Below are 24307 nucleotides of genomic sequence, written 5' to 3' on the forward strand. Positions count from 1 at the left end.
ACATCGGCATGTCGCATTTCTTGGTCTTCCCTTTATGGTGCCTATCCCCACCATGACCTTCATGGAACAATGGATTCTGAACGAGGAAACAGACGACGCGTCTGCCGAAAGTCTTATTCGATAGATCCTCCTTCTCCTGCGGCCTCACGAACGCTAAAAACGATGCTTGATACGCCGCGCCGTGCGCGCCTTCTTGCTGACGCACGCCACACAGCTGGCAAACTGCCTCGTACGCAGTTATTTAAGATACATAATGTATCTAAAGCAACTGGCTATCGAATCATAAAAGAGGGTACTGCGCGCAGCAGCGAGAAAATCCATAATCGAGGCCGAAAACGAGTACTTGCTCCACACGAATGTGAAGCTATTGAGGCCGTTGAAGATGCCAGTTTTGGCTTTGCTTCGTTAAGCCACTTTAGGGTGGCACAGACTATTGGTATAGCAAATGGCTCTGAACGTGTAATTCAAAGAAATATGAAGGATTTTGGTGTGGGAACTTATATGGCTGCGCAGAAAAAAATGCTCTTATAAGCATATATTAAAGCCTGAATTATATAGGGATTTGAACGTCAATATTAGTAATTAGATACATTTAAGAAGTTTCGATAATGTGATAAGTCCTATTTTGCTACTTACTTACAGCGACAGGCTCGAATTCATCATTAAAAGGGTTTTGAAGCTCGAAATGCTCTCTCAAAGACCTAATTCAAGTTGAAGCGCCAAAATCAATCCGTACACGTGTATAGCGTTATTAGATAGAATTTCAAGGGTCAGCTCCACTTCTATACTGACTCTGATATAGGGGGACGGCTTGTTCAAGCTGACTATATGGTTATTCTAGAGCAAATCGTCGCTCCTGAATAGGATAAGGATCGCGTTTTAGTCGAAGATAATGATGGGCCTCATAGTACCAAGGGCAAAGGTCTTAACAAGGTTAAAGCACTCAAGGACCTTCTAGGGATCAAATGGGATATGAACTCTGCTAATTCGCCAGATCTCAACCCTATTGAGACTATCTAGAGGATAATAAAGCAGCGCTTGAAGTCCAGGGGGGTTATCTTCAAAGAAGCTGTGCTGCGTCAAGCTATCCAGGAAGAGTGGGATAAAATAACCATTGAGGAGATTAATAGGGCTATCTCAACAATGCCAGATAGAGTAGCTGCCCTAAACGAGCGAAATGGGCGCCCTATCCCTTATTAAATAGCTGTGTAGCATAGCAGGAATCTGAGAAGTCTCATAAATTTTGGCGCCAAGCTTCGGCCCGATGAAAAAACCCAATATGGCCCCTCTCTGCTAGACATCCATCTATCCACCTTGCACATCATCCGCAAATTTCTTATTCCAATCCCCACCATTCTCCTCCCACTGCAGCACCAGTCTAGAAGTCTTCACTACCCACCCGCCGCATAACCCGTCCTCCATCGACGTCGTTGCTCTGTGCACTCTGTCCATCCATCCTTATGGCAGCTAGAAGGCCCAATATCGAAAAGGGACAAGCGTAGTGGTAGTAACATGCTATGGATGTAATTAATACTGCTTCAGAAGATAAGTCACGCCAAATACTCCTGATTGAATGTCTTGTCGCTTTCTCCACTGCTCATCATTGTCGCTCCATGTCTTCTGCTGGACTTGCTCCATACCACGAGAGTGGGCTGGAGTATCATGCTCCCCCCCCCACTCCTGTGATTGCGGATTTTCGAGAACTGAGAAGACCGGATCTCAGAGACTGACGCGGGCCCGTTCATTCGAACGCAAGGCTTGAAAGTCCTGTTGAAACAAGATCAGCAAGCCCCGGAGCAAGCGTTCCAGGTCCAGGTGACTCCCGATAGGGTAAGGCCTGCTATACAGAGCCGGTTGATTTCGGTTATCGTCGATTCGGAGCTGGCAGAAATATGCAAAGCGGTAGACGCTTATCAAAAAATGGCTGGCCTGGTGGTAGGAGAGTTCGTTCTATCTACTCTCCTTGCTTTCCTTTCGGACGCTCACACACATGCCAAAGCCTGAGGAAAACGAAGCACGGTGGGCCTGATCAGCAGAAAGACGAAAGCGGCTTTCAGGACAGCCTCAGTGCTTGCCATCCGTTCACCTGGTGCACAGCGTGCGAATCACCTGAGGAATATGCCGCCAAATGTAACAAGTGGCGTTTCGAAGGTTTTCGGGGAAGAAGTCGTTCAAGAAGCATGGGTGTATGACACCAAATTTGCGTTGCTTCGAATGTTTTCGTTGTAGGGTTACCTCGTAGTCCGTTACATGAAAGTCCTTGATCATGACAGCATGAGCTCATCGATCCAGGCTATGGGCTGGGGATAACATTGCCTGCGTTCGTATAGGGCTTGGAGGACTTTCCTCCAAGAATAGGTCGAGGGAGAGGTCTAGCTTGCACGTAGATCGTCTTCAAACGTAGTTGGTAACTCTGTGCTATACAAGCGACCCCATCGGTAGGTTGGTGAAGTAGTCCCCTGTGTGACTGCAGAGAACTAGGCCCCATGGGTTCGGTGTCGGGTACCATACAGCACTGTCTTTTTTAGGATTCCAACCTCGTAGCATATGGCACACAGGGTTGCGCGAAGGTGGAGCCATCTCAGGTCGCGCATAGAACGTTCGCTCTTCGTAATCGGAGTTCCTAGAGGCTCGGGCATTAAGTCATTGAGTAACAATCGGAATGGGCTCTAGCCAGTCCCAATTCGAAGCGGCGAAGCCAGCGTGCGGAAAGATCTCTACGTCAAACACGATTGGCAACATAATGACAATGTTCCTAGCAGGTCCAATGTAAATCGTGGTAGTGCTAACCACGCGGAATCGAGTCCGCCAAGCTGACTATGTTACAGTGCGGTACATGAGGTTGATATGGTGTTGAAAGGCAGGCAACCAGGACGAGACCTGCTTCATCCGTTCTCATTTCTTGGACCGAGCCTACAAAGTTAGATCCATTGAAGCTGGACTGTTCTGCGGTGAAACATGGGAGTGCTATCATGAGTTCACAACACGTAGTCTGCGGCGATGTCAGTTCACTCACTGATGGTCCAGCAAAGTACCCCAGGATCCGGACCACAATTGTGTGAATGGATCAAACATCCTCCCGAATCCCGACCGCCCAATTTCAAGAACAAGCTCCGATGAACATGGCCCTAGCATTCTTCGAAATAGCAGCATTTACATGGAAGCTTGCAGGCTACCTTCGACATTCAAGCATGGCTCGCTAAATGGAAGCATTGCCCAATGAGAGACCTGTTGAAGCGATGTCTTCGTCCTCATGACCATAGCAGCTTCATGCAGCTAATGGAGAAACATCCCTGCCTATAAGGACAAACTCGGATCTTCTATGATATGCAGACGGCCTCGAACAACAAGCATCGTCGTCTTCAAGTCTCACCATCATCTCACTCGTATGTTGGTGCGTCCTATTGATGACCTGCGGACACATCAGAAGTCCTACCCTTGTGATCGGGTAAACTGAAGGGAGCACATCTTCCGCCGTCATGGAGGTCATGGAAGACATAAAGGTGTGGTTGGCACCCTTTACAACACAAGCCAAATCGGCACGACCACAACTGCAAAGGACGACTCATTAGAACAATCCGCGAAGAAGTAACATTGCAGGTGTCCGTAACGTCCCAGACTACCACATGCCATGACTGACATTAAGGAAAGTTCTTACTGAAAGCACATTGCAACTCAACACGCGGCTTTCTGCTGTCGCTGGTCTGGCAACCCTTTTCTTGGCGTAATCGGCCACCGCCGGCTGGACTTGATAAGTTGATCTAAATACACCGGAGTCTCCATTTCTCATTGGGTTTGGGTCATGGCGTGAACCTAACAATATGCCTCACGTCGTTCAAGGGTCAGGCAACAAGGCTTGTGCAGTGTTCAACCACGGAAGGGGCCAAACGTTCGACTGGGATCGCAGCGCTGACAGCGACTGCTGCATCAGGATGTATATCAGCCCCGACTGCTCGGGCGATATTGCCGGGTTCTCGTGTTCAGACTGGCCCAACCATGTGTCCAGTGTGGACCTTTTCTCATACCAGGTCACCAACTGTTAGAGAGCAGTGACTTGACCCAGAAGCTTGATGGATGGATGGTTGGTTCTAGTAATCGCATTCAAAAAGCGAAGGAACGTGCTCAGTCTCGAGAGTGCTAGGGTAATTGTGTCATTATTTGGATCTAAGTGTGAGTAGGGTAATCCTTGTGCTGAGTTCATTGCTTGTTCATTGCTTGTTCGAGCCTGGACATACCTTGCTTCTCTTGCGGTGTGTAATAGGTGTGCTTTGTGATAGAAGGCGTAGCATGCAACTACGGGCAAATCAATAAGCAAAACGAGGTACCTTCAAGTCGCAGGGTCGGTTTTGCTAACACAGGCAGCCCCAACACATGCTAGCATGTCTGCAGCGTGTAGCACGTAATAACTTTTTGCGAAGGCTGCACCTAGAGGTAGCCCATGGCGGACTTGCAGCGCGTTGGAGCATAGAATTGAGCATTCAATCTCCACGACCAAATGATCATCAACTCGTTCAAATCTTCATCTCTCCGCCCTTGCTTGGCTAGTCAGAGTAGCGACAGAAGCGGAGGACACCATAGATGTGGAAGTTGGATCCTTGCATCCAAACCAACCTGGCGTATGACATGTAGTTGTTGGCGCTGATACTGATGCTGTAAATGTACTTATAGAGGAAGACGTCTTATCCAGACAATGCCACCATCCGGGCGTCCTGCAGGTTTGGGTACGTGTATGTGATCTGGAAGACGATGTTGGGGTAAGGCTTGTCGAGGATGCAGTTGTTGTCGTGGTTGTGCCATCAAACTTCCAGTTGAAGCAGTCGACACACTCAGCATCTTCAGGTTCACAATTCGGAACCTCCCCATACACTTTGATCACGTTATTGATGACTCCTTCAATGCCATGATGGCCAACGCTCGCCCACCATCCTTTGTCTGTCACGGTATCATACACACATCTTGCACCGGTGTGACACTGTGACTCGAACGCATAGCCCCATATGCTGCATAAAGAAAGAAGTGAATCGCATGAGCCCATGTATACCGGGTCGGCAGTGTTGCCAAAGTGAGAAACACCAGTGTGGGATCTTGTATGATGGGAGATGCTGCCAGGAGGCAATGGTAAGCCAAGACGCTCAGCAGCAAGTGCGTCCGGGGGCGCTTCGAAGGTCACCGCTGGATGACCGTAGGTCAAACCAAGTAAACTGCTTAGGGCCCCACCAAGCGAGTGGCCAGTTAGCCAAATGGTAGAGTCAGGATAGAGCTCTGTGACATTGCTGTAGAGATCAAGTGTAGCTCTGTAGTAATGATTCTCTGCGATGAGTTCTCTGATCAAGCAGTTTTTATCGCATTGGTATGTGTTAGTAGCGCAACTACAGACCTGATGCCAAAACCAATGCCCCTGTTGTGCACAACAGCAGCTGAAGAGGAGATTGTCGTTGATCTTGTCGTTCGTGGAAGTCCCTGCACCCTCAAAAATAGCTGTCAGGAGTAAGCTTTTTGTCCACCCTCAAGTGAATTGGGAAAGGCTAACCCCTTTCGGTGCCTTTGATGGCGATGACTATGGTGGAATTGCCCTGGTCAGCAAAGATATGTCCTCTTATGCCATCGGATTGGAAGCCGAAGCTCCGTGACCGATTGAATCCGCCAGTCCAGTTGAGCCATGCAGGATCATCAGAAGCAGGAACATATGCATCAGAAGCCATGACGGCGAGATTGAGGACGGTCTGCTTGTCGGTGACATTGGGCCCGGGAACATGCTCTGATATCCATTCAGCTGCTTCTAGGTCCGCAGTTTGGCCCTGATATTGGGCATTTCTCAGCAGGCTTTCTACCCTCAACGGCTGCCGGTCCAGCAACCTGTCAATGAGAGTGTTTTCGGAGCTCGCCAGGAGTACCGGTAGTGTGGGCGCATCGTTGCCATCATGCACAACGTCAATCCTGCGGTGAGTTTGGGCGCCAAATATCAGAATGTGCTTGAGCGACTAATAATCCCTAAGCGCAAACCCAAAAAGTGTCCTGGCCTCAAACTACTTACGAACTGATGCACGTTGGGTCGCTTCGACGCTGGGTCGAGTCTACTGGGGTGTCCATCGAACCGTAGTTGGTCTGAGAAGGAAGCTGCCACAAAGGAAGATGTGAACGTGATAAGGAGTGACAGGAGCTTGGCAAGCATATCGCAATGCCGGCTGAACTTTCTCTACTGCGGGCCTTGAGTGTCAGATCTATCCACACCAAATCATGTTCAGTGAGGGCAAAAAGGCGAATATGAAAATCGTGCCCAATGGCCGAGGCCCCGAAATCGACCGTATCTGTCTCACCAACACATCAACTCACCAGGATAAGGCTGAGAGCACCGACCACAACTGCTGACACTGACGGTTCCTTGGAGGCAGCCAGCGATGTCAACAAGCACCAGCTTCTGTCACAGCAAAGCCACCGATACCTTTAGTATTGACGGGGTTTCTTCTGTCTTAGCTGACTGGAAGGTAAAGCTCCTGCGGCGAAGATGTCTTAATGGTCAACCAGGAAAAGTTTGCGGGTTCGGCTGAAATAGTGAGCAGCCATTGGCTTTTCGGGGTAACTAGTTAGTCTAGGTGACCCATAACTCCGGAGTAATAGTACCACGTATCTTTCAGCACCGCCACATCAGGTTTGCCACTGATTAAGCCACCACGAGAGCAATGGTCCAGAGGCCCAAGCGAGAGGCCGAAGGGCCTCCGGGCCAACGAGGAACTGAACGAGGGTCCAATTTACACAATCTGGATAGGCAAAAAGACTATCCAAGATGCAAGATAACATTATCCATAAATAGCAGTAGAATAGAAAGAAGTTTGGCCATGACAGGCAGCCCTTCTCAAATTGCCTGCATGAGACACGTTGAAAACACTACCACAATAGTCATTAATGATGGTGATGATCTGGGAGCCTCACCAGGAAGTATCTCAAATCACTGGATAAACCTTGGGAGTTCTAGGCCTTGGGGAGCAAATCCGTCTAGCTTATCCATCTAGATCGAGGTAAGCATGCCCTAGACATCCCTGGGCATCGTGGGCATCCAGTTGATGCATCGCATTTCTGCGCCGCCCGGACCACTTGGAAGTCAACCCCGGTTAACCTTCTCTTTGACTTCGCTTCTTTGTCGATCAGATTTGGTGCTTGGGCCCTAGAGGCTGCACCTGCCTTTCCTCCTCTCCCCAATAATAATTGCTATGTATGAACATCATCGCTGCACCATCACCTTGACACCCCATGCCCATGCCCACGGCCTTGCGCCATTGTTGCAACATCACACCACGTCAAGAATTTCGACATCTCGAGTTGGAACTACCGCCTACTTCAGCGGCACAATGATCTTGTCCCATTGATGAGCAGCAATTCGTGTGGAGTTCGCCTAGTACGCTCACTACTCTCTTCGACCAGCTCGCCTGTCGGTCGCATTCAACCCAACTTTTGCCCCGTTTCCCCCCGTGTCCTAGTACCTGGAATATCTCGACTAAACATTCCTTTGTCCCCACCATCATCGTCCTTGTTCGCAAAATCGTTTGGTTCGCCGGGCCAATTCCTCCTGCTATCGGTTACACAGGATTCGATGATTCCTCAAGGTCCTTGTCTCGGCTACTACGATATGTTCAAAGCGACATAACTGCGCATCCCAGCCGTGCCATTGCTCGACATCTCTCACGACACAAGCCAACTCCATCTGTTTATATTCTTGTATAATCTCGCGCGCGGCTCGCACCGCATAGCAACAATCAGCGTCGGCCAATACACGGCCTTAGGTGGCTTTTCCAACGCGCAATACACGGCCTTAAAGCGGCTTTCCCAACGCCCACCGTGGCGGGAGCATACGCTGCGCAGTACTTGCCTCAGACAGTGTTTGGGCTACCTACCCCGTTGGACGATACGAACTTCGCCTCACATGGTGAACCCGGCATACAGATGGCCGCTGAGCAGCCGCGGCATGCACCGGGGAATGGTTTGCTGACTCCTGGTATTGTGGATGGAAGAACAGTCAAGCAAAAAGGCAAGCCGAATTCGAGAAAGACTTCGGCAAGAAAGTCGCCTAGCAGCTCTCATACCATTGCCGAGAGTCCTAGCTCAATGAATGGATCAGACAAGAGTCCCGGCGGTGGCACGGAAGCCGCCACGACCACTGCGAAACCGAAGAGGGTACGAACAGGATGCCTCACCTGTAGATCACGGCATCTCAAATGCGACGAAGGAACGCCTGTGTGTCAAAATTGTCGAAAATCTAATCGGGAGTGTGAGCGAGGCATCCGACTCAATTTCATCGACACGACCACACCTAAAGCACCCATATATCTGATTCCTCCGACGCATGATTGGCAAGTCACGTTCCAAGACGAGTCTCGTGAGATCGCGGACGAATACAAAGACGGTCTTGCCAAGTATGCGCCGCTGGAGAAGGAAGACCAGTATGACGTCCAAGCGGAGATGACCTACGACTTTTCGCAATCGATGGGCGCACCCATCCTGTCACATCAATCATTACCCCCGGTGGGCGCGGTGGTTCAAACATACCCTGAATCTCAGCAACCTCTTTATCCTGACCACCATCATGATTCCTATCAGCAACACCACCATCATAACCCGTCGATCACTACTTCGCATTTCTCGGAACCATCCCAACCCCCTACGCAATCCTACAACTCGGCCCCTACTATCCCTGCGGAGGAGGAGCAATGCCGCCCTGCTTTTGAGACGCCGCGGGAAGTGCTCTTCATGCAAGTCTTTGTCGAAGAGGTGGCGTTGTGGATGGACAGCATGGACGCAGAAAAGCACTTTTCCGAGCTCTTACCCTTTCAATCACTGCATCAACCTATGTTACGATACGCGTTTCTTGCTTGTGGAGGTCGTCACATGAATCTGATCAATCCAGCACAATATCCTGATGATGTGGCTTTGGAATACTATACGAAAGCCAACCAGCTTTTCTTACGTTTGTTGCAAAATCCTGATCGAGACACGGCTCTATGCGCTACGACGGCGGTAATCCTTAATGTCTACGAAGTGATGACCGAGAAGGCGCTGCAGCGGATGAACCATATCGCCGGCTCGCGTGCTTTGATCAAAGAATGTGGTTGGAGTGCTCGAAGTGTTGGCATTGCACGTGCTTGCTTTTTCTTGAACGTCGGGTTGGAACTCTTCAGTTGTCTTCACTTCAACTGGCAAGTCGCCTGGGATCCTGACGATTGGGGCATGGACATGAACATGAATCCGCAACAGCTTGGTGGCAATGAAGAAGTCTGGACCCACAAGATCCTTTACATTCTGGCCAAGGTTGCCAATTTCCGGGCATCAATCCCACGCTTTCGTGAGCAGACTACGGCGGCGGAGCAGTTGCGGTTGAATAAGAGGTTACAGATGTGGATGGATCTCAAGAGCTGGTGCGATCGATGGCACGCATGCATCCCCCCAACGATGCATCCCATGGCATATGTGCCACCGTTTCAAGCATCCATGAAGTCTTCTTTCCCTGAAGTGTGGCTCATCAAGCGGCCGACCATCGTGGCAAGGATGTTCTACCACAGTGCCATGGCTTTGCTTGGTGGCATTCATCCGGATGTCGGCATGGACCAAGAATACAAGGACTCCCTGGAGCAGATGAAGATCTATCACTCCCGGCAGATCTGTGGTATTGTTGCGCATGTCAAGGATCGGTAAGTTTCCACAGCCTGACCGTCTTCCAATTCATTTACTGACATCAACGACTTTCAGGGGCGTTGCCTCTGCTTCCCTTCGCTGTCTCGCCATCGCTGCTGAATGCCTTACCCACCGGCGTGAACAGGAGGAGGTCCTTGAGATTTTCGCGCGCATCAAACGTGAGGGCGGCTGGCGCATTCAATTCGTCATTGATGAACTCCATGAGAAATGGGGTTGGAACACGCACGATACGGCCATGTCGGGCGTCAACACGACGAACAATGCATCCAGCTTTTATCAGCAACCAGGCCAGGCGAGTTTGCCACCGCTACCGCCACAAGCACCGCCAGCGCCGAAGAAGCCGCCCAGCGGCATTGTGAATCCGTTGTACAGGAATGCGGATTTCTCGAAGCCTGACGCGCCGTACAAAAATTACTACGTTCCCCCAGCGCTGCCGCCCCCACCGCCGCCGCCGCAACATAATCAGCATCCATCCGGCAATCACGGGATGAGTGTGGCGGGCAGTGGATACGCATTTTCTGGGTTATCAGCAATATAAAGGAAAGCACCAGTTGTCTTGGAATACGAGGGTCTTGGAATACGAGGACCTTGTACGCTACACAAAGCGGGAAACCCCTCCCGCCCGGCTGGCGCCTCTGCGCGATGGATGCTTCAGTGCTGTACTTCTGTCGACAAGACCATCCGCGCCGCTCCAGCAGCCCCAGCAGGAGATGCTTAGGAACGGCAATGCTGGTTCGCCACCAGCAGGGAGACGCTTAACCCATCAAAGAGGCGGCCGGACCGCCATTAATGCGTAGAAGAAGTGTCCTTGAGGCAGAATCATAATCTACACACGATACTAGCAGCTGGGGAGAGGGACATGACATTATTCAGTATCATTTTTGACATATGTCTTGCGTTGTTTTGTCCAAGAGAGTACACTCTGAAGTTCAACAAGCAGCACATACTTGGAACACAGATGAGTCATGAATATCATGATGTGATCAGAGGATAGCATGGAAAGGTAATCGATACCCTCGGCGGTTCTGGTTGGTTCTGGTTGGTTTTGTGTGGGGGGAGTTATTACCGATGGTGTGGGGCGCTGCTGTTTCCTGTTTCCTGTTTCGGCCGGACATATCGAGCAGGTGGAGTGGACCAGGACTGAGGACTGGATGGCGTCAGCAGATCGGCGTTGGATCTCAGTTGGATCTCATCTCCGAGATCTCGAGCGGACCACTACTATAGTACGTAAATGTCACATCTAAGTTACTACTATCCCCGTAGTAGGTTTTGGGTCCGGAGGTCCAATGTCAGCATAATTGATTGTCCCTGCATATCATGCGCGAATGCAGGACGTAGTTCGGAGTATGAACACGAACCTTACCTTACATATCCTGCTCGGTTCCACCCTGCCACACCCACACCACCCACACATCACACACCACACACCTACGCCACACCCCCCCTAACCCCAATCCGAAGAAAGAGTTAGGCGAGATCAGCACGTGCTTGATCGTCCATCGGAAATGCAAATATCCAGGGCAGCATTGCAGATGATTACTAACTTAGTAGTAGTTAGTTTGACTGCAAGGAGGAACATGGTTTCACTGAGCATAGCTAGTTATAGACAGTATTAGACAGTAATAAATAGTAATAGATAATAATTAATAGTAATAAATAGTGATAGATCGTAATAGACAGTAATTTATAGTAATAAATAGTGATAGATAGTGATAGATAGTAATAAACAGTGGTGACGCGGACTGTTAGGAATGCCGAGCGGTACAGGGTGTATGAGATGGTTGTGAACCTTACATGGGAATTCCTGTGGATTCCCTCCTGTTCCCTCCGTAATCCAGTCTTTTGCTGCACGCTTCTCGCGTGCGGGGGGGAGCGCACGGTTCATACTCCTGACACGGACTTAGCTGGGACACAAGATGTATTATCTAAGCATTAGCGGTGCGACTTGGCCGACATGATACGAAGTACTAACTACTGCATACTGCATACTGCATACTGCATACTGCTCACTGCTGCGTGTTGACCGTGTCGCGAACCACATGACACATGAGACGTGTCTGGTCTGGGCATTGCAGCAGCCAGGAACCACGACTCCATTCTACCAGGTAGGACGAGAAGGAAGCACATGGCTGATGAGTTTCGCTGATGAGTTTCGCTGATGAGTTTCGCTGATGAGTTTCGTATGCGTATGCTGTTGTTTGATCTACCTCGTGGGTAGAGGCATTGCCAGACAAACAGATAGACAGACAGACAGACACCTGGTACGGCGTCGAGGTGGCTTCTTGTTGAATATCCAACTCTATCAGATCTCGCTCTCGCCCTCGCTCTCACTCTCTCCCTCGCCATCGTCGCGTCTTTCTTTCTGCTACGCTGCAACCTTTAAGAACCCCCCACTGAGCCCATGAAAGTATAAATCTCCTGTGACACCCGCCCCTGCCGGAGCCTTTACGGGTTCTTGACCAGTCTCGCTTGCCTCCACCTCTACGGCACGCGGCGTGCGCCTGCGTTTGAACTCAAGAATGCCTTCGAAGCGCGACGCAGCGCATCTTGCGCACCAGCCTACCGCCATCGTCGGCGGCCAGAGCCATAGCAGAGCACGAGGCGGCGGCGGCAGCAGCAGCAGCACCGGACGCGTAACCTCTCCGCGGTCAGGCTCAGCGCGAGTGCAAGCTCGAGCCTCCGCCTTGGACTCGGAATCGCATCCAGCTTCCACTGCCGGCCGGTCTGCCTCCCAGATCCCTCCTCCTCCCCTTGCTCGCCTCCCACGCAGCCTCCTCCCGCCGGGCTCAGCCTTCGACTCGGAATCGCATCCAGCTTCCACGCCTCCCGCGCGGTCTGCCTCGCAGGACCCTCCTACCCTTGGCCCGCTCCCACGCAGCCTCCTCCCGCCCACCGCCACAACAACCCCCCCTCCCGCCACCACCGCCACCGGATCCTGACGATTGGGGCATGGACATGAACATGAATCCGCAACAGCTTGGTGGCAATGAAGAAGTCTGGACCCACAAGATCCTAGGAACATATGCATCAGAATGGAGCATGCACACCGCGCGACGACGCCGCTCCCCGCCCGACGACGACGACAACAACAACGAAGACTCCGGTTCCGACTCCACCACCGCCGCCGCCGCCTACCAATGCCGCAACGTCATGCAGCATCTGCAGGTCCTGTGGGACCTCCGCGGCAATCGCGAGCGCTGGCTGAGGAAGTTGGCCGCCATACTCGAGCCGGAGGCGCAGCGCACTTTTGTCTTTAGGCTGGTGAGGACCTGGGAGGGGGAGGGCGAGGAGGAGGATGGGGTTTGGGTCGAGGTTGATAGGGAGGGCGGGAGTGCCGGGGAGAGAGGGAGGGGCCGTGCCGTTGAGGAGCGCGAGCGCGAGACGGAGAGGGTGTGGGAGGTGCTGAGGACGAGGGGGCTGGTGGCGTAGTGATCGTGGCTGGTTTTTCTAGGGCTGCGGTGGATGCGGGTGCGGATGCGGGTTCAGAAGCGGAGGGATGAGAGAAAGAGAGAGAGAAAATGCGCCGTTGTGGTGGGCCCTGCAGTCTGTGTTTCTGTGACATTCGTTTTACAGTTTCTTGAGACATTTGATCTTTCAAGCAATTCCCTTGACAGATCGCGTAGCATATGAAGCTGTCACTCATAACTCGGGCGGGCTGATGCATTGGAGTGGGTGCAGAGTGGAAGGGTGAAAGCCCCCCCTCGTAATCGAGCCCAACATTGTATGTGACCTATGTTCATTTTTCAAAAAGACATTTCCACCTCTCAAGCAGCTTCCTGACAGATCGCCAGCGATCCGTAGCACCAATGTCACGTCTCAAGTCTTCCTCAGAGACACCTTGCACGGGTAATGCTGCACCGGATGTGCTGCCGCCCCTCCTCGACCTGATACACCCGCTCCCCACGATACGTCTTCAATCTTGACGTGGATGATGAAGAGCATGGTCTTGTAGGTTGGCAGGATATTGCCCTGGTTCTTGGTGACGGATCGGTTGGGTTGGCCGGCTTGGCTCGTCCCTGCAGGGGCGAAGAGTCGCAGTGCCTCTTTCAGCATTGCGGTTGTGTATGGTAACCATTTGGCGAGATGAGGGTGTTCCTTCTGCATGTTTGGCGCTGCTGATGCGTCGGTTCCATAGACTTGATCGTGTTCGGCGCGGAGACGAGCTGGACAATCCGGATTCTTCGACAACAGATGAAGGCTGTAGCGGATGGTGATGCTTGGAGAATCATTGCCTGCAAACAGGAACAGGCCCAATCTGGCGAATTGCAAGGCCTCGGAATTCTGTATCAAGCTTCTCGGGCCTGTTGGCTGCTGCGTTTTCCGGCATGTATGACTGCAAGACAAGATCAATCACTGTCTTGCTGCGTTTGTTGCCAAGATCAGCTTTGTATTTGTGATGTCGTTTGTCGAGCTCCTCTCCAATATATCGATCCATCCGTCGGCCATTCCACCAATGAACAATCAAACGGGCGATGTCCAACCTGCTAAAGGGTTGACTTCAGAACTAGGTTGATGCCACCGAATCTGGCTCAACATGCACTCAGCTAGCGTGTTGTGGTCTTTTTGTGCTCCATATTTCAGCATTTCTACTCAAACGTCAGCGATGTTACAGGCCAAAGGAGGATCTGATGGCTTGGTGCCCAATGTTGTTCCCCCAGTCAAGTCCATGATGAACCGCAGAGTGATGGTGTCCAGATGAAACATTTCTCCATTCCGAGCAAAACCCCGCAAGGTCTCTGAATAGACAAGTGTCTCTTTGACTATGCCGGGAATCAGGGACAGAGTATGTTCGGCATTGAAGTCTTTGTTAAACACCGCACGCCATGGCTTCCGTTCTCTTTCTGGCGAGTCGAACAGGTTTGAGCCATCAGTGATTGGATAAAGAACCGGCGCAGGAGTGCTGGCCTCCCGGAAGAGAGGTGCGGGTTCGTTTGGGCTACTGAAGTGGCAGTGGTCGGTGAGACCACACAAAGAAATCCTTCGTTGAAGAAGAGCTCTCGAGCAATATCGTCAAACATGTTGGGCGGTAGGCATATGGACCGTTGTCATCCTCTTGTACTCCGTGCACGTTCATCATCGATGACTACCTTGGCTACTTCTAGGCTGTCCCATCATATTTGTGTGCATCAGATCTCATGCAGGAAAAGTGGGAGGGTGTGCCAAGCACAGAGCCGCACCAGCCGAATCGCTTAGTAATCCTGAGACACCAGTAACTAACGTTAGTTCAAACACAAGCACCAACAATCTCATCCTGCTTTCGAATCCTTCGCCTGCTAGTGCAAAAGGTAATTCATCGAGTTGGCTCTCATGCTCCTCCATATGCTTGAGACAACCAACAGAGTGACGAGAAAGCGTCTACCCGCCACTCACTGACCAGGCTCAACAGGGCGATGGCGAGGGCGATGCCTGTGCTAGACGCGAATTGGCCTGTAGCAAGTGCATCTTCACGGTATATTACACAACACCAAGTTGCAATGCGGACTATGCCGAAGCAAGTCCATTTCACTGCCAAAGCTAGATACGGCTGTTGGCTGTTTCATGATAGCTGACCATCTCAAAAATGGCTTAGCAAACTCAGCGATCCGATCCTTCGCGAGGTCGGGATATAGGACACTTTACTATGCTGGGGCCGCAAATGTCCAATGTTGGTGCTCTACCATCATCGTAAATTCGCCACTAGTACACGAGTTGGGCTTTAAAAGTTACAGCAGTCGTCAAACGATAAGTATCCGGCATTCCTTTGGCTTGGATGCCCCATTTCTGGAAAAAGCTGTCAGTGATGGTTGGGCTTTTACATCCCTATATAGCAGACGCGCTCTCCTTGTGGACCATGCATTATGTTGGGTCACCCTAGATCTGAAATCTTTCCCTCTTTCGCTTCTTTCGCGGTCACACCAAGTCTGACTTCTTCCTGCTTTGGGCGCTCGTACGTTGAGTACCTCGAAGGACTTACTTGGGCATTCGGTGGCCATGGGCCCCAACGATAACGCAGGTCGGATATCTAGACGCTCCTATGTTGTAAGTGTTCTCTCATTCTCTTGCACAGCCAATTGACTGACAATCGTCCTAGTCAGTAGTCCTGACATTATTCGCTCTTTGCCTGATCAGCGCCACTGCCCGCTTCTACGTCCGAGTCCGCATACAGAAGCAGGTCTCCATCGACGATGGCTTCTTGTTATTCGGCATTCTCTGTCTGGCCGCCGCAGTGGGCATCATGTTCGCCTTCATGGACAGTCTGTATATGACGCAAGCCATGCAAGAGGGGATTCCAGATTTGGAAATGCCACCCGATTGGTTACAGCGCACATTCGACTGCCACAAGTTTCTCGTCGTCAGCCTCTGTTTGACATGGTGCTCCATCGCCTCCGTCAAGTTCAGCTTTTTGTTCCTGTTCAGAAGATTGATAGATCGCATACCCCGTCTAATTATCTACTGGTGGATTGTTATGGTCTTCAATGTTGCAGTAGCCGGCTACGGAATCGCCGTGAATTTTCTTGCATGCCCATGGTTCTATGACATGCGTGCCAGTAAGTTGGGCCTAGACCAGGTTGGATGCAAGGACTAGAGACTTACAATATGATTAGTACAGTGTGGACGCGGATCCTACGTCCGTTTAGCAGAACAATTTGCGATGTCGCACATAGTCCTCGACATCATAGGGGATTTGCTGAGTAAGTGTCGATACCATAAGTTGTGGAATTTAGAGGCAACTAACTCTATGCTTAGTTCTGTATATACCCGTCCGACTTATTTGGCAGATTCGAGTGAAGTGGACCGAGAAGGCTGCATTGTCATTGTCGCTCTGCCTAACAATCGTGATCATCGCTGTCACCATAACTCGAGCTGCGGGACTGCATCAACACGAACGACTCGACACGGTATGGGAGATCTTCTGGCAAACAATGTCAGCCGAAGTGGGCCTCATCATGACTTCACTCACCGCCTTCCGCACCTTGTTCGTCGCTCGTTGTAACAACGATGAGAGACGCCCGCCACGGAACTCAAGCGAGCGCAGCTGGAGCTTCCGAAGCAGAAAGCTTCTTCGTCGCTTCTTCCTCCCATCCACATGGCGATCGAGAAGCCCGGGCCAGAGCTCTTCGGGGCAAAATGAACAGAAAAGTCCGGGCCAGAAGGAACACCTTCCCTCCATCCCGCGCGGGATTCTGACAGGTGTTCGAACTTTCATCGACGGCCGAGGAAGAACCACGATGGGTGCGTCTCGGATGATGCAGAGCACTATGGCTACGACAGACGACTGGCAGTATTCATGGCCCATGTCCACGAAGGTACAGGTTCGCCATGAGATCTCGTCCACGTCTGAAAGGGTATGTGGTTGATCCAGAACGGGGGAGTTGAGAATGGCTCGGTTCTGCTTACACGCTACTGCAGATTTCAGATGACGCCAGGCAACCTCAACCCGGTAGGGAATACGTCTAACCTAGGCCTCCGCCTCGAGTCTCCATTCCCCCACAGGCACTCACCTGTCGACTGCCAAGTGCACCGCCAAAAGATCTCACCAGCACCGATTTCACCACCACAGTGGGTGTCCCAATGTGCTGTGCACTCAACATGTCGCCGAGTCGAGTAGTACGCAGAAAAGGCTGACATGCACCCTGCCACAACCCCGACAGACAGCTCTTTGCCGACTCATTTAAAGGACCGGGCTGAGCAGTGCTCACAGTAAGCTCTTGCATGAATCCATCAGTCCTGCCTCAAAGCCGATCGATTCCTGCCTCATCACTATCTGCATATCACCCGACGCAGGCTTTCGAAGAACACTATAATTAGAGAATCAATCATTTCATAAGCCATGCATTCATGCACCAGCCTACGTTAGGTCATAAGAGCTTGCGAGCAGACGTGCTCTGGAAAGAATACCAAGCGACAGGTCCTCGTTAGGACGTAATATGTAAAACAACAACTTTGGGAGACCTTGACATCAAAGCAGAGACCGCCGCCCGCCAACCTGGCCCCCCCTACCCCCAGGCCGGCACCTGTCTAGACCGTGTGCACTGACATCCCAACCCACTTGCCCCAGACGACTGACCCTAGCAGCATCCGCCCTGTTGACGACAAAGTAGCTATACCCCAGCTGTGAACAGTCGCACGTATGCAGGCATGAACGATGCGGTCTAAACCCTACCGCTGGAGTCGGACTCCGTATACAAGCGTTAACGCAAACAAGGCACCCGAGCTTGCACATCGAGGCAGCCGAAAGAACCTCCGATCCTCGTAATTCGTCACAATGGGTGTTCGTTATGCTGTCTGCTGCTTGTATCCTTGTATCGGACGACGCTCTACTGCTCATATTGCTCGAACTGCCGGCTGCTCCGCCCTTACTGGGTAGGCCGTCATCCGACTCTCGGGTCTCGTGTGTGTGTTTCTTTCTCCTCCCCTCTATTTGCCTCTCTGGCGCCAGCATCGGTGAAATTTTATTTGTGAAATCAATATCTTTTTGTGGTTTCGAATGAGCATCTTTCCCTTTGAAAAAAGTATTCTCTTTTCTTCTGGTCTAACTCGTGAGCCATGCCGGGTCGGTCTGATGAAACTCCAATCTAGCAGAAGTGAATTGCGTTTGACTGCCGGATCTGCCGGATCATCGTGAATAGTGCAAGAGATGAGATGGGGTGGGTCCCCAGTATGATGGTGCAATCTTCACTAAATGACTCGAGGTCCCTCCCCTCTTGGAAACATCTTGCGCCAAAAAAAACCTGGTTGAGGGGACTAGAATAGACTTTAAGGTCCTTGATGCTCATGTCGGAAATGCGACCCAGCTAGGCATTTTCCTGGACGGATAGAGCGTTTCTGCGAGTGTAGCCAACTCAATGACAAGGGTGTATTTATGTCGCTGTCTTAGTTTGGCACTTGAAGACCGCTTCTGCGTCTGTGCATCCGCGGTAAACGGACAAGCTCCGTTATGAAAAAGGGCGCGCCGCAGATCTGATTTTGTGGAGCATTGTGAAATTGCATACATGCATTTTAGTCAACTGTGATTCAGGTCTGGAAAGGCTGTGCAAAATCAAAAGCCCAAGTCCAATCGTCCAGTAGTTCTGGAGGTAATTGGAAGTTCATGTTCAACGCGGTTGTTGGAGCACTTGAAACGGCCGAGCTGGGGTAATTGTTGTTGCTGTCGTGCTCTGTCCCATTACTGTCGTTGTTCACGCTGGTGAGGCGATCTGTTCCTGGATTCTGCGGGACAGCTTGATGAGCTTCCAGGTGCTGGGTTAGCGGGAAGCTCCGGAACGTTTGACTCCCTTTTTCGTGTATGAACTCATCGATTCTCTTCACCAGTGCCTGAAGTCGCTTACTGGCGTCTGTGGTTGCATTGACGCCAGAATCGATGTTTGAGAGGAGCTGGGCCATAGATAGCAGAACGTTACGGACTTGGATAAAATTTTGACCTGAAAGCGGCTCTTCCAGAACGAAGCCTAGTATGGATCCGATTCCTGCGAGATGGTGGAGTAGAGGAGCACTGATGGCTCGGAGATAGGCCACTGGTACCAAGGCAAATGCAGCCACAACTTCACTAGCTACTTGACATCTTTGCTCGATGGTAGCTCCGCCTGACGAAAAAAGCACCATGCGTAGCAGTTGAACTGTGGCAGCAATATTGGCAGCTTGAAAACTGTATCTGTCTTCCGTGTGGTTGAAAGTGATGGGTCTGGTTTGCTTGAAGCATTGTGGCAGATTGGCGTACATATGCATCACAGCGTCCAGGACTGAAGCTTGCGTAGCCAGATCTGTTACGCCAAAGACCTCGTGAAGAAAGTTCTTCTTTTTGAGTCTGATCCTGCTGGCTCGATAATGGTTCACCGCATGTTCCAGGATACGGTAGAGATCTGTGGTGAAATTCCAACCACAAAGCCAGCTCTTGGTCTGAATTGGTGCGCCAATTCGGCTTGGATTGGGTCCAATCACTGGAGGAGAATCTTCTGAAGCGGCATGGAAACCGGAATCGTCAAACAGTTCATCGTCTATCTCTGTGGGATAGAGGACATCGGAATGAGCTTCACGACCGCGCATGACACCGCACCACACTGTCGAGGAGTAGATGTCCAATGTATACATAGACCAGAACTATTTGTGCATCAGCCAGAGTACTTGGAAAGAAATGGTATACATACCAACCGTCTCCTCTCCTCCCTTTCTACGTGGCCCATGTCCTTTGGCCAGTTGGCCTCGTCATGCAGTCCGTCCATGGCAACTATGCTATGATATCTCCCGAGGTGCTGATGCATGGCGCGGATTTGACCATATTGGATGGAAGTTATGGCTAGCAAGGCACAGGCACGCATGCAATTATGGTCTTGTGCGGTCGCCAGATTGATGGGGATTTGCTCCTTGGCAGCATTGAAGAAAGTTTCTGATGCAACTTCGCTGAGTGACTCTGGAACAAAACGATTCGAAAAGATGGCACCATCCCGAGCGCGGGCTGAAGCCAATGCACAAACCCCCATTGTTGCAGCAAAGAAAAAGCGGTTTCTATCAAATTCGCCACGAGAAATCTTACGAAGGAATGTAGATCGATGGAAGAATGGGAATCTGTGAGGGTAAGAACTGCGCAGGAAGACAGGATTTCAATCAACAATACTCACATGGGATATATGACCTCGAAATAGACCTCTACCAGATCCATGATCAATCCTTGACTAGCAACATAAGGGGCACGCCATGAATCTGGATTAGACGGGTTCGAGGACGCTTGGGTAGCATTATTAACAGGTGGTGTTTGAGGGGTATGTTGTTGCCCATCAAGCCCATTCTGGTGGGAGAGCGATTCAGGTCTGGAAGGTTTGGGCTGATCTTCGAGGGGCGAGCTCGTCGCCGAATTTGATCTTTGACGCGCTCTGACGCCTCTTCTCTTTGCGGGCCTGTCGTAAGTGCAGGCTTGGTTGAAATCGACACAATTTTGACATCTCTTCCCATCACCTTCTTCACTGGCTCGGCAGCGGATGCTTCGATGGTGACAATAATCGCAAGCTCTTGAGATCCTTCTCACCTTGCGTGCGGCGTCGGTTACCAATGCCATACTTCAGTGAACAATAATGCTATCTCATAGGGTGAGTATCCGCTACATGTGTCCGTTAGGATCCATTATTCGGCGCAATTCGAAAAGCAGAACACCACTACATCACTACGTGAGGATTATGTCACTGAAGTGTGCCAAGATGAGTCCTTGGCGGTGTGGTAATGAGAACACGCTAGACCAGGTTCGGTGACGCCGCTGCAACAAGCAGAGTATGGTGCTGCAACTACAAGTTGCTGAAAGTCTTCCAAAACAACTCGCTTCCATCAGACATGACCTACCAGGCGTTCGAGATGACCTGCCCATCAGTATAATCAATCACATCCTGCACTGGGCGAAGATGTGTTCTGTCACCACCAAACGCTATGCCTCGTGTCATTGCATTTTGGCAAGTCTTGCCCGGGCTGACTTAGCCCAAGACATATTATTGCCTCGTCTCAACTCTGGAGGGTACTGGTGTTGACCTGCCGACGACAGCCTCCATCGCTTGCCAAGGAAACGTGATTACTTCCTTAGCATTTGCTGGTATTCCGGCCTTGTCGGGCATCATGGTCCTGGTGTCGGGAAACCGAGACTGAAGGTAGGAGGTAGTATTCCGTTCTTTGACACCTCCTCCGCATATGAAGATCTCGTCGATGTGATCTCCACTTGAAGGTCGGCAGTAGCGTTGACCATGATCCATAATGGCTTGTGCGCTGATTCGGGTCACAGTCGTTACAATATCGATTGGAGACATCTTCAACTTTGTGCCACGTTTGATCGAGTTATGTGTGATAATATCTCTGAATACCTCACGTCCTGTCGTCCGGGGAATAAGCAGCAAAATACGGATGTGTGCTCAAGAATTCATCCACGAGCTCTTGGTTGACATGCCCTGCAACAGCTCCTCCGCGTTCTTGTCGTACCCAATTTCACCTTTAATAAAACGACGCACAGTCGCATTAATAGAGACATTTCCGGGACCAGTGTCGGGATTAAAAAAATTCCTGATTGAGCTTGCCGTGCACATCTGGATGTATGAAGCAGACATTTGCAACCCCACCAGTATTCTGGCATGCCCAGAGCTTTTCGGATGGTGCCAGGAGCAGCGCATCAAAGACGGCAATCAGAGGGGCAATCTGATGACCTGCCGCTTGATCACTAACTTGCAAGGCAGAGATAGATGTGATGCCCGTCCCTGAAGCCAAGAAAAACCCTTCAGCCATGGTCATGGCTAATCTCGTTTGACCTTTTTCAGGCATTGACAAAGGTTAAATGGTCTACCCTTTGGATCCGAACACATCAACTTTGTCGAGAGGAACGTTGTGCTTCTTGAAAACTGCAGGACTGCATCTGTGAACACGTCTACTAAAATGACGTTAACTTCGGCCAGTTCCTCCGGAATGGTGGTGTTGTGGAGGATCATTTTCATGAAACATTTCTTGGTTACATGTGGCAAAGGTATCTCATCATACTTTAGCAGCTCCAAGTGCATGGGCGTGTCTGGCTCTTCTTCTAAAACGGCAAAAAGCTCCATCGATGCTGTCCATGAAAGTTCCCGGATTCAGGCCAAGAACAGTCAAATCGAGTGGTCCATGTGTTCTCATGTATGGGGTTCTACCAAGCGGGAATCTCCCTTAGAGAAGCAATAAGCAGAAGACGGAGAGGAGCGAGGGGAAAGTGGCGGCGACCATGTAAGCGTGGGCGAAGGACTCTTGCTAAAGGGCTAAACGTCTAAAAGCTACTCTTGGGTAGGGCGTTTAAAGCTTGGCGGCTACGATTGCCCTGGGGGGGGACTTCCTCTCGCCTATTACTACCTTATCTCCATCGAGGTGCCTTCAACCGTAAACTCCTCCTTGGCCTCCACCGCCGACAATTTTAATCACTTACTACGTAATGACCAACCATCCATAAATTTGGGCCATTTGTTAGGGGTTCTCCCCCTACCTTATGCATGTCCCGGATTCCACATGGGTATATCCTGCGACCTAACATGCTAGTCCCAGATGTCCATGGGCATTCTCCTGTGATAATCATGCAGATGTCAATGCCTGTTGACGCAAGGTACAATAAGAGCTTCAACTCCCTTCCTCCCCTTCTCTCCCCTAACAGCATAATCTCCATCTCTGATCACTACTATAATTTGCATCTATTATTCCCCTTATGGGCGTTGAAGTCACTTTGTCCTCTGCTCTCTGATGCCATGGTGATGTTGTCTCCCAACGCACTATGATAGGGTACAGTACAATCTGGAAAAACGTCTCCCCAAAGCAGCTCAATACCGCCACCCCGCCCTTCTTTCTCATCTCCAACTTCTTCGAGGGCTATGACCAAGGTGTAACGGGCGGCGTGAATGCTTCTCCTCTATATGTTACAGAAGTGGACGTTAGCGATCCTGACGGCACTGTCATCAAAATCACCACCCATGGAGAATCGTCAGTATTTATGATTTGAGATGCATTTTCGAATGCTCCGTTGGTGGATGAGCTGCTGATCGCATCGGCTGGCTCAACGGCGTCTTTTAGGGTTGCTCCTTCGCCTTGATTGGAGGTGCCTTGCGAGCAGCCACTCAAAACCTCGACTTCGTTCTGATTGCGCGTGTCATCGCTGAAATTGGAACTGATACCTTAACTGGCATCACCCTGGTCTTGATCTCCGAAGTCTCTGCTTCGGACCACCGCGGAGGTTTTCTGGGATATAACTTTATTGCCAGCTACCTCGGCATTTCTGTCGTCTCCTGGCTCTCTTGGGTCTATCTTCCTCAACAACGGCTAATCTGACGTCAGGTGGCGCTCTCTCCTCGCATTCCAGTGTTTGCCATCCCTTCTCCTAGCAGTCGGACAATTCGAAAAGGCAACACAGGCCCTGATCTGAATCCGAGGCGGCTTCACCCCAGCAGCCGAGGACAAATACCTCGAGATCTGCGCCCTAGCAGCAGACAGCAAGTCTGCATGACCCCTGCAATTACTAGCGCGTAGATCGTGGACCGTCTCGGAATCTCATCACCGCCATATTATACAAGAGCCCCCTCAACGACCCAGACAAGGTCGCACCTAACGCCCCAGCCCACGATAACCATGCTCTTCCTCTTCAGCCTCATCTACGCCGCCACTTGAGGCCACCCCGCATTCCCCATCCCAGCCGAGATCTTACCCTCCGAGATGCGCACCCAGGGAAACGGCTTCAACATCACGGGGTGAGCCATCGGCGTCGGCTGGACTGTCCTCGTCAATCCCATCATGTTCGGCAGAATCAAATCGCGCACCTACCTCCTCATTGTCGCATTGGATTTGATTTGGATCCCGATCGTGTATTTCTTCTGCCCGGAGACCAAGGATCGCTGTCTAGAGAGCATTGAGGCACTGCTTAGTTTCCAAGAGCCCCTTTTAATCCGCCGTGGAGAGAGGAGTGATCGCGAGAACGGGGATATTTTGGCCAAGTACGGGGGAAGGGAGGCGGTGGAGAGGAGGATCAGCATCATTTGTGTGCAGAGTGAGAAGAGGAGGAAGTCTCTGTTGGAAGGTGTGATCCTTTTTCCTGTATCTATCAAGCTATGAAGGGCTACGAATTGAGGATAGTTTGGTTCATATATTTACTCTATTGTAATTAGTACTCTAT

At 50.9% G+C, this 24307-nt stretch overlaps 5 protein-coding genes across 5 annotated transcripts; 3 read left to right on the top strand and 2 right to left on the bottom strand.

The window, feature by feature from the left end:
• Window positions 1-4519: 4519 nt before the first annotated feature.
• Window positions 4520-6090, bottom strand: EPUS_00565 (uncharacterized protein; the record flags this gene model as incomplete). The annotated part of the gene is made up of 3 exons (XM_007804594.1): window positions 4520-5478; window positions 5531-5937; window positions 6035-6090. 3 exons carry the CDS (start codon window positions 6088-6090, stop codon window positions 4520-4522), a joined length of 1422 nt encoding a protein of 473 aa, XP_007802785.1.
• A 1848-nt stretch (window positions 6091-7938) lies between these two features.
• Window positions 7939-10222, top strand: EPUS_00566 (uncharacterized protein; the record flags this gene model as incomplete). Its single annotated transcript, XM_007804595.1, has 2 exons — window positions 7939-9680; window positions 9739-10222. 2 exons carry the CDS (start codon window positions 7939-7941, stop codon window positions 10220-10222), a joined length of 2226 nt encoding a protein of 741 aa, XP_007802786.1.
• Window positions 10223-12203: 1981 nt separating this feature from the next.
• EPUS_00567 (uncharacterized protein) lies at window positions 12204-13113 on the top strand (the record flags this gene model as incomplete). The annotated part of the gene is made up of 2 exons (XM_007804596.1): window positions 12204-12317; window positions 12355-13113. 2 exons carry the CDS (start codon window positions 12204-12206, stop codon window positions 13111-13113), a joined length of 873 nt encoding a protein of 290 aa, XP_007802787.1.
• Window positions 13114-15654: 2541 nt separating this feature from the next.
• Window positions 15655-17121, top strand: EPUS_00568 (uncharacterized protein; the record flags this gene model as incomplete). The annotated part of the gene is made up of 5 exons (XM_007804597.1): window positions 15655-15702; window positions 15755-16211; window positions 16269-16355; window positions 16411-17009; window positions 17074-17121. 5 exons carry the CDS (start codon window positions 15655-15657, stop codon window positions 17119-17121), a joined length of 1239 nt encoding a protein of 412 aa, XP_007802788.1.
• Window positions 17122-18678: 1557 nt separating this feature from the next.
• Window positions 18679-20713, bottom strand: EPUS_00569 (uncharacterized protein; the record flags this gene model as incomplete). Its single annotated transcript, XM_007804598.1, has 3 exons — window positions 18679-19761; window positions 19809-20226; window positions 20280-20713. 3 exons carry the CDS (start codon window positions 20711-20713, stop codon window positions 18679-18681), a joined length of 1935 nt encoding a protein of 644 aa, XP_007802789.1.
• Window positions 20714-24307: the final 3594 nt, after the last annotated feature.

This window comes from Endocarpon pusillum (genome assembly GCF_000464535.1).
Source record: "Endocarpon pusillum Z07020 unplaced genomic scaffold scaffold344, whole genome shotgun sequence".
Taxonomy (NCBI): Eukaryota; Fungi; Ascomycota; class Eurotiomycetes; order Verrucariales; family Verrucariaceae; genus Endocarpon; species Endocarpon pusillum.